Source organism: Hyposmocoma kahamanoa, unplaced genomic scaffold (assembly GCF_003589595.1).
Source record: "Hyposmocoma kahamanoa isolate Upper Pololo Valley unplaced genomic scaffold, ASM358959v1 100021, whole genome shotgun sequence".
NCBI lineage: Eukaryota > Metazoa > Arthropoda > Insecta > Lepidoptera > Cosmopterigidae > Hyposmocoma > Hyposmocoma kahamanoa.
The window spans coordinates 1,488,036-1,498,664 of record NW_020653200.1 but is presented as its reverse complement, the minus strand read 5'-3'; the positions used below and the strand labels follow the sequence as shown (position 1 = coordinate 1,498,664).

At 39.9% G+C, this 10,629-nt stretch overlaps 1 protein-coding gene across 4 annotated transcripts in view; it reads right to left on the bottom strand.

Annotated features, from left to right (window-relative positions):
• The window catches only part of LOC113239976, a 51,821-nt gene that overhangs the window by 21,971 nt on the left and 19,221 nt on the right, over positions 1 to 10,629 (bottom strand). For all 4 annotated transcript variants that reach the window (XM_026477169.1, XM_026477192.1, XM_026477176.1 and 1 more), the window contains 4 exons: positions 8,272 to 8,418; positions 7,753 to 7,895; positions 1,656 to 1,804; positions 1,270 to 1,425 (listed from right to left, as the gene is read on the bottom strand). In XM_026477169.1, the coding sequence (XP_026332954.1) occupies positions 1,270 to 1,425; positions 1,656 to 1,804; positions 7,753 to 7,895; positions 8,272 to 8,418 (595 nt within the window). The remainder of the gene's footprint in view (positions 1 to 1,269; positions 1,426 to 1,655; positions 1,805 to 7,752; positions 7,896 to 8,271; positions 8,419 to 10,629) is intronic.

Sequence of the window (10,629 nt, the reverse complement as noted above, 5' to 3'; positions counted from 1 at the left end):
AGCTCTTATATATCCTTAATAACACTATGAGTGCTGAAAATAGCTCTTCTTAGAGCCAAAATGTTTGTTGGGTAGGAACGAAGATCATCAATTAATAACTTATGCGTCACGACATTATGGTCGTTTTTTAAATATGATTTGGATAGTTTGAAAAACAAGGTATATCACGGAAACACCATCACTTGCCTTGTCGTGTCGATCACGGGGATAATCATCTAATTTGTATAGAAAAAGAGCAAAAGATTGTTGGCATCATACTGTCCTTGTCATTTACGTTTGTCATTGGAATTAATAATTCAAGTTTAGTCAATATTTGCGGGGATCCAAGTTTATATCCAGCCACAATAAGTCCTATTTCAGTGCTTCATAATTTATTTAGTTGAAAATGGAAAAAGCTGTTCTCTTGTCAACAGTTGTCATTTACACTTTGTTGCAATTTGACTAAAATTGGACATGCTGAATATTTTTGCTCTTCGACCCTGTCACTCCAGCACTCTTTCTCTGTATTTATATTTTACCGGCAAAACTTGTGACAAGACGGCAACATTTTCAAAGTAGAAGTGGAAATAAAATTTGTGCTTGGCTTTTATAGCGCGCTTTGCAAAACTCTCAAAAAATCTCAAAAAAAATAGTCAAAGTCAAAGTGAAATAATCTTTATTTCATAGGTAAGCAAATTACACTTGGAATCGTCATTCTGATTAAACTCTACTGCTCATTCGTAAGGTTGAGTTTCCCCTGAGAAGAATGAGCAAGAAACTCTAGGGGCTACTACCACTAACAGTTTTGGTTTACTCAACGCATTTCGTGTTAAACGAATAATAATCTGACGACCTCGGTGGCTGAGTGGCATGCACACCGGTTTTCATTGTGTTGCCATCTACGTTCGATCCCCGACTGAACCTGTGTCGAAAAAAATTTTCGAAAACCAGCAGGCAACTTTTTAGGTCATTCTCGGACTAGTATTCACTACCTAATTTCCATTATACAGATACAATACTGGAATATTAAATAATATTGCACGATAAAAAAATCGAATATTTAAATAATAAAAATTATCACGGAAATAAGGTAGTGAATACTACTAGTCCGAGAATGACCATTTTAGATCGGGCTATGATTTTATATGTCATATGATATATTGTACTTTATGATTTTGGACAAGAAAATGCTTGTGTTGTGCTGTATTGTACACTTGTCGTGTTCTGCACCTTCTCCTGGCAGTTTAGTTGATTAAGACGCATAAATTTTTGAAATAGGTTCTTTCTCACCTGTAAATAGAGTTCTATAGCATGAGGTACGTCCTGAAGGTGCCGCGCATGGCGTGCTGCGCGGAGGGAAGGATCTGTTTCGTACCATACATCTGTGGGCACTATGGCTTCGATCGCGCTGTTAGTGAGCACCATATGTGCCATTAACAGCAACTCCTGGTTACCAGATGTGGGTGGTCAAAAACGCGTGGAACAAAGTTAAGTTATGATAACGGGGTTGCACCACTGAATCTTGTTATTGTGCACATTAGATTAATGCATATGGAGTTGAAAAATAAGGCGAGAAAAAGTGTCTTCCACCCTTTTAAGGTCACGATAGTGCACTGCTACATGACATTTACTGGATCAGTGGTACAAGAAATGGGTTGTCACTGTAATGTAGTTACTTCGTATTTATCATTATTCTTCAAGTAGTCCTCGACGAGAAAGTTATTATTGACATAAATGGCTCCTTCTAACCAGAAGGAAGTGGTTGCTTCAACACGCGTACGTGTCTCGCTCAGTTGACGGTTGAACAGACAAAAGTCCGGCAGGCCTGCCAAAGATGATCAATCACAGATATCAATAATATTATACAGTAGGTCGTGTCTGCGCTAGGTTCTATTTACGTGGAACGAAACGGAATTAGTTTTTGTAATCATAGCATAGTGAATTGTATGTCGATTGTGCTTAGAGGATGGAAATAAGCAATACAAGCCAAAAAACAGGTCGCATGTCTTGTTTTCCGCAGCTACCGTTTCATACACTCGAAGGCAATTTGATAAATACGTGAGTTTAATGCAGTAGTTCCCAAACTTATTTTTCTCGTGGACCACTTTCAAAATTTTACTTGTGTCTGTGGACCCCCTGCTGCTACATTTCTACCACATTCTTAAAGTCGCCAAAAAATAAAAATTGTGTCGTTTTTGAGTTCTGTCCCTATATTCCGATAGGTAAAATAAAAACGAAAAATGGTACATTTTATAACATTTTATTTATTAAAAGAATAGAATTACAAGAAAAAAATAATAAGGTAATATAGGTTCAGGTTATAATTTTAATTAATGGGAAGGATGTATTTGACGAAGTGTCAGCAAACGATCAATGTTTGGCTTTATTTTTGTGAGCAATAATCGCAAATCCCCCCGCTCTGTGATGTTTAATTTGCTCCTTTTTTTGTTAAGAGGTTTGTAACGGCACTAAAACTCCTTTCGACAAGGTATGACGAGGGAAAAGCTATTAAAAATTTCTTTGCGATTTCCCACAGTCCAGGATATTTTTCGGGTATTTCTGCTTGCAGCCAAAATGTTTGGTAGCCTTTTCTAAATTTCACATTCAGCTCCTCATTGGTGCTTATCTCGAGCAGCTCCTCTTGTAATACAACATTGGCCACTTCCGTTTCATCAAATTCAAATGGATTTATGATCCATGGTGGTATATCCATCGTCAGCATATCTTCAAACCTGGTTTTAAAGTCATCATGCAGGGCACTTAAATGTTGACTGTAGGTATGGATATCCTCATCAATACATTCTACCTGCGACAAGTTTGGAAATTGAGAGAATTCCCGCCGACTAATGTTTTGTTTGCTTCATAAATTTCAATTTCCCAAGAAAAGCCGAAATTATCCCCTTTGTTTTTATTAAATTCAGGCTGTCCCCTTGTAACTGCAAGTTGATATCATTAAATTTTTTAAACAAATCTGTCAAATACGCAATGTCTGCTTTGAATTTGATCAAGTTTTCTTTTAAATCTGGATCTCTACTTTCTAGGAACTCTAATACGGAATCGAAAACAGAGTAAAATCTCGTTAAGCATGCGCCTTTCGACAACCAGCGTACTTCAGTATGTAAGAGCAGTCGTTGGAAGTCTTCATCATTTTCATCGCACAATTGAGCAAATAAACGCGTATTCAATGCATTGCTTCTAATTTTGTTGACAGCTTTTATTACAAAATGAAGAGATCGGTTCAACCTGTCACTTAAATGTTTTGCCACAAGATGTTGTCGGTGGATTACGCAATGAATAGCTGTAAGTCCTGGTATAATTCTTTTGAGATGACTTATAAACCCACGATATCGCCCGACCATTGCAGGAGCTCCGTCTGTTGCCACTGAAATAATGTTTGTAAATGGAATCGATTTTTCCGTAAAAAAATTACTCAGAACATTAAATATTGATTCGCCTTTAGTGTCAGTCTCTAAAGTTCTGGCAAATAGCAATTCTTCGTGAATTTCTTCCTCCATAATAAATCGGACATATGCCAATAATAATGCATCATTACCGGGTAACGTTGACTCGTCCAGTTGTATAGAAAAATTAGTTTTTTGCAGATGATCGCACAAAAAACTTTCGATATCAGAGCTCATTTCATCAATGCGTCTTTGAACAGTATTGTTACTTAATGGAATTCTTTTTAGTACGTCAAATGGAGATTTGTGCAAAACAGTTTTTAAAACCTCTTCAACAGCGGGTAAAATTAATTGTTCTCCGATAGTGTGCGGTTTTCCAGATTTTGCTATAAGTAATGAGATATTGTAAGATGCCCGCAAGCCGTCATCGTTACTTTGAGATGTTGAAGCGAACATACTGTGCATGGTGGGTCTCTTTTCATATTTTTCCTTCAATGTTTGAAAATATTTTAAATCTTTACCTATTTTGTCAGTATGACACCTTTTTAGATGATCTTCGAGCTTTGATGGTTTCATAGAGTCATTGCTCAAAACGTTGTTGCATAATAGGCACATGGGCAATTGTTTGTCTGCCTCTGATGGAACAAAACCATATTTCAAATAATCGACACTATATTGTCGACATTTTTTCTTTGCTGTAGCCATGTTTCGTATCAGTTACCTTACCTGTAAAAAAGAATGTTTTAGTAACCAAGTTTTTTTCTGAATATAGGTATCACACCGCAGCCTTTGTCAGCACGCAGAAATAGAATTACGGCTTGTTAAGGGGCCAACTAATAACCGCTAAGACAAATACAGACGTTTTCACAAAACGGTATCAATTTTAAAGTACCTAAATTACCACTAATTTTTAATAGTACAAATAAAAATGGGTGTACTCAGTATCGAATACTGATCATATTTGTGTAGGAAAAAATAAAAGTCGAAATCCCAAAATTGTCCATAAAAACGATAACTAACATTTCATCAAATCAATGATGTATTTGCGTATTTTTTGTCTGCGCCTTCATTGTTAAAACGTGACTTTTTTATACTGTTTTATAAAATTAGTAGTTATTTGCAAGAAAAATTGAAAAATTAATTGCTATTGCTTATTCGGCCTTTTTAGAGAGGCAGTGCTTCTCTCGCGAAAAAACAATTGAATAAAACGTGCTGTGTTTGTCTTCAAATCGAAAGAGGACAATTAAAATATCTGCAAGTTCCTAAGTTACCTATCTATACAAGCAGTTGTGATCAACCGACTAGTACACGTAAACAAAATACATAAGTACTATAACAAAAAAAAGGTATTTACTTACTTTTCTCCGGCACTAACAAACACTGATATAAATTATCTCAAACCTTTTTTTCGAAATTCCGGAAACAAATGAATGAGTTTGCCTTTGGCATCAAGTATTTATAGTGGTGATCAAGTTCATGTCTGAACAAGCATTAAGCATTGTCGGGCGGATAGCGCTTTGCAAGTCTGTACATGTACGTACACGAAATTGTACGTAATATCGAATACGCAAGTTTGGACAAGTAAAAGTCGCTTGCCTTATTAAAATATTATCTGCTTAGTTATGTACTTAAAACAATGTAGGTAGGCCCTTATAAAACTATGCTTACATTTTTGCTCCTTACTATCAAAAGCAGATAATTTTTCGTGGACCCCCATTAACATCTTATGGACCCCCATTTTTTGTTCACGCCTACGTAGACCCCCAGCAAGTCTCCCGTGGACCCCTGGGGGTCCACCTGGACCACTTTGGGAATCACTGGTTTAATGTTAAATAAAAACTTTTTTCGGAATTCAGAACTACTTACTAAGCAAATGACGTTCCTTTTTTAAAATTAGTGTGAGAATTTGATCACATCTTTTTCTTTTGTTCCCGATTTGACCATTCCTTTTTCCTCTAACGAGTCCTCTCTTTACATGTCCCTACTATACCTACCCGTGTATCAGGCCTCCTTAAGTATTCTATTATCCGTATCGCTAAAAATCCCAAGTGTAGCGATACAATCACGCGTTTGTATCAATGCTGTCGCGCTTTCATCGTTTGCATCGCTGCTTAAAATCGCGCGTGTGTGTAAAGTAGACGATTAGCGACAGCATCGCTTTTGCATCTTTTTTTTTTGACGGGGGGGGGGGAAATCTTTATGGATACCCCTGAGCCCAGGGAGACTCAGGGGTTATGTGGGGACTCTCACTCCAGACTGGAGGCCCTAACGCACTAAACCCCCCCCCCCCCCGGGTTTCCCTCTCGCCGGTTGAGTCGGCACCGTGGGATCAGTGAACATTCACCACGACGCCGCCCGGCCGCCCTAGCTTACGTCAGGGCTCCCGCGCCAACGGAAAGGCGAGTCGCTTTTGCATCCTGCCAAAAGTAGCTGTGTGTATGGTTACACAATGTGGTACTGAGATATCTACATAGTTAAAGTAATATAAAATTAAACCTTTCAATTTTGTTTCTTTGCATCTACCATTACCTACTGTCTAGCTGCAAGTATTAATTGGTATCACAATTAGGAATATGGTACCAATAGGCACATTGTCAACATTGTAATAACTAGCTAGGTAAGTATTATTTCTATATACGAGTTATATTTTATTTTTGCCGCCAAGCAGTAATGTCATATGTACTGTGTCCCGGTTTTGAAGGGTACTGGTGCTTGAGAAATTGCAGGCACTCGGGACTTGTCAATTTATGTCTCAGGGTGACGGGCGTAGTTGCAGCGCCCCTGATTATTGAGATTTAAAGCTCCGAGTGGCACAGCAACTGGTATGGACAGGCGTTTAGCTTATCATCAGGCTTGTTCGACTAGTTCGTCCCATGATATTATATAAAAAAGTACGCCCAAATGCCTATGTTTACATGCAGTTATGCGAGTAGGCCGTGGGCAGTGTTAGCCTAACTAATGAGAGAACGGATTGAGGGAGTTAGTTAATTTACTTACAGTATGCACTTTCTTAGTACCTATGGACACACCCATTTCGTCATCAATGTCTTTTTTACTGTTGATTTTCTAAACATTCCAAAACATAGGTTGTGAAATGTTTGTGAGTTAAATGGCTAAAGTATTTATTAAATACGTAGGTATCTATAAAAACACAACTACAATATTACTTTTTGAGACAACAATTTGTTGCAATAGGAAACCAATCATAATTTGTTTCCAATGTCCTCAAATTTCAATAAATAATACGCATATACACATCTGGTCAGCTTCGATTTCGACGAATTTTCTACGATCTTGGGATTTGTAGAAGAGAATGTTCACGACTTTCTTTCGTTAAGCTAAATTAAGTCCCTCAATTCCGATCTCTGCTAATTTTAGCATTGACAAATACATTTATACATAGGTGACAGTTCACTAGTAGGAGCACGAGGACATATTTATCCTTTTGTTCCTACCACGAGCATGAGGACATTCTTTACAAGTGCCATCATTGGTTGTCTACCACCGTTTTGTTAACACTTTATATCGAATTTAGCTAGAGTACACTAAGTAGTGACAGGCTTCTGTTAAAGCTGATTTTTTTTATCTTAGTACTTACTGCGTTACAAGAATGGTTTAGTGCAGGAGTGATTCTAGGGTTCCCTTCACGTATGCTTGCCTTTCTGGCTGTAGGACTAAGAGCCCATGAACACGGCGTATTTTATACGCGCGCAATTGATAAGATGTACTTTTAATTTTGGTTTCGTTTCTTAATTTCAATTGGGTTTTGTAATGAAGCAACTACATGAAATCTAAGTGTAAACTTCAGTAGAGTTGAGTTTCTTGCTTGCAACGAGACGTTTGCGCGCGTTTGAATCGATTCACTACAACGCGTCTGCGTCACGCCTAAGCGCAGGTGATGCGCGTTTATGGCGCCGTCAACGCGCATTAGTGAAAACGCGCAGCGTAGGCGCGTATAAAACACGACGTGTGCATCTTAAATACTCTACTAAACACTAAGACTACGGAAATCTCAGACATGAGACAAAATTTTAAAACCAACATTTCGGGAGCAATTAGTTTTTGTTTAAGTGTTTTAATTCTAACTGCAAGATACTTTCAAATTTGTTTAACGCACTTGCAGTGGACGGGGTATGAATGCTCATGAGAAGTGCGGAAGACCAAAGAAAATGTACTAACGGTTTATTTAAAAAAATTAAAACAAAGTTTAGAATTCCCATCTAAAACTAAACAGATAAAAAGACTACAATACCGGTTTACTTCCAGTTTTTTCGCACATTAGTACAAAAAAATTGTAGCCCGTTTACTCTTGGTATAGAATGGTTGTGTGATCAATTTACGCTAAATCCTAGCTTTGCTGGTGCAACCTCACCATGATGTGGAACCCTCTTCAACACGTTGGCAGCGAGGCGTACTGTGGTCTGCCAATCCCTTTCGAGTTGGCCGCGCCCGACGCACTCGCGCTTCTGCGGATTTGCTTCTTCCATACTATGAAGCATGGCTGATAATTCGAGACTGTCGAGTTAATAATAATCAGTAGAGTTTTTTCAATGAGTGCTACTTATCATAGACATAGCTATTAAATAGAAAAGATGAAACTGTTTTGTACAGAGATTTCGATTGGATACCTACTTTAGATATTTTGAAAGCGAGTGTTATTTTGAAAGATAGTCCTTATTTCCAGAATTCATTAGTATAGCCTACATTTTGTTTTATTTTGTATTACACACATTCAGCAAAATGCGTTTCAGATGTAAAACCAACCCAAATTGTATAAGTATAAATAGGTCTTAATGTGGGTTGGCAGCTGGTAATTCATAAAACATTATCATTTCAAATTACATGGAGTGGTTTTGGTCGAAATTATGTATAGATTAGTAATCAGAGTAACCTGGAAATAAGCGGTGGCATGCATTCTGGGACTAGAGGCCGGCCCAATGTTACTTCGATCAGGACAAAAGGTGGATCCTTCTCATTCATGACACTCGAGTCATTGAAGACACTTGACGTGTCTGACGCAGGAAATGGTGATTGAGGTCTGAAGACAAGTAAACTTCATTTAATGCAATATTAAATCGACTGGGTCTAATGGTAGAAAGACCTCCATCTCACCTGATGGAACGTGACGATGAGGTCGAGGATGTAGCATGCACACCTAAATAATGCCTATTCACTCTCGCCTTGAAAAGGTTCAAGTTATAGCGTTCGGGGAACAAGTTTGCAGGCAGGGAATCCAAGGAGCAAAAAAAAGGAGAAAAGAACAAAATGAAGCAAAACGCATCGTGCGAATCCGGGAAATATAAACCCCCGCCCACGTCTAGTCTCCCGACGACGATGGAAAGGGGAAGGCGGAATCAAATTATGCAGTTCCATCGCACAATCTCCGTGGTATATCCTATTGACTACCGATAAGCTGGCAACTCTACGGCGATGTTCAAGGCTCTGCAGCTTCGCCTCTACTAGTTCCGAGTCGAACTCCCGAACCGAACTCGAACCGAGGCATCTATCGCCCTATGTTCGGAAGAGTAGCCTTCTAAGACCACTTGAATCGAACGTTCACTCAAATAATCCGAAATCCAATTGCAAAGGTCATTGGAAAGCCCATAAGAGGGAAGCTTGCTTAAAAGACTTGCATGCCAGACCCTGTCAAAGGCCTTACAAAAAAGCCTAAAGACACTGCAATGTCTTCGCCATGCTCTTCTATAGCCTCGCTCCATAAGAAGAGCATACACAAGAAGATCTCTAGTAGATCGCCTCTTCCGAATCCGTATTGGCGATCAGATCGTTGTCTTGAAGATATGACAGGAGACTGTTGTTAAGTACACGTTCCATAGTCTTGCAGAGTATCGAAGTGACTGAGATAGGTCTATAGTTGATAGGGTCAGCTCTGCTTCCTTTTTTAGGCACTGGTTTCACATTTGCAAGCTTCCACGACCTGGGAAATACACCAGTCTCAAGCGATAGGCGATATAGGCACGTGAGAATAGGAGACAACTCAGGCGCATAGTTACGCAGGACTATTGCTGGAATTTCATTTGGCCCGCTAGCTTTATGCACGTCTAGACCTTGCAGAGTTCTAAGTACCACTTTTTGGCGTATGCAAACTGGCGCCATAGTGCATCCAGTCAGAGGTAAAGAAGGTGGTAGGTATCCTGCGGTATTCAGACGCGAACTTCTGCAAAGAGTGAGGCGAAGAGATTCGGTTTCTCTTCCGCAGTATGGGCCAGCGATCCTTCTGGCCTCAGCAGAAATGATAATGAGTGGCTTTGGACAGGGATCAAAAGAACTTGCTGCCTGCTGGAAAAGAGGCAAGCTTGTCCCCTATGCGGCACACATGGTCGAACTTGGCCCAGCGTACAACACATTTGCTGTTCTTGGCGGCTTTATTAAAGGCTTTCTCCAGATTCCGAGTATTCGGAGTTTTGCATAGTCGAGCTTCTGGCCAAGCTTGGTAAGCAGACTATTTTTGAGCTTCAGTACGACTACAGTCAGCGTTAAACCATGGACGAGCTTGGGGTCCACTGGGTATATCGAATTATGGTATATAATACTCCATGCCCAATCGCAAGACCTCAACTACAGCATCAGCACAGCTCGACGAATCTCCTGAAGTAAAGCAAGCCTGCCAGGGATATGACGCAAAAAAAATATGGCGCATTTCGTCCCAATCTTCTAACCAGTATCTCTACACTTGGGCCCTGATCGGGTGGGGAGTATAAGGATACAGCCTTCACCAGACTGTAGTCAGAGGTACCCAATGGTGCATCCATAACCACCGAGTATAGGTCTGGGTCAGTCGTTAGCAGTAGGTCCAAGCAAATAGCCGTATGAGACTCTACATCTGGGATCCTTGTGGCGCCACTGACAAGCTGGGAAAGGCTTAGCTATAACGCAAGTTTTCGCGTCCCAGCATGATCGGTCATCTGGTATGGGAACAACCATTCTTGATGGTAAGTCCCCCAGAATGACTAGTTGGGCCGCTGGATACCTGAGCTGAGCCTCATCAGACGTCTCGCTCAGATGTTGGAACAGCTTGGTTGTCTCTTGATCTCCACTGAGCGAGCGGTAGACACAGCAGTATACTACTCCTGTGTCAACCAGAAGCCACAAAATAGAAAAACTCGGTGCCTCAAGGTTGAGACGCTTGACACCGATGTCATGACGAACGTACACACATACTCCGGCACGAGGTAGGAACCTGTGCTCCAGAGTAGCCAGGGTAGTACCCTGGGTAGCTGAGGTATGCCGT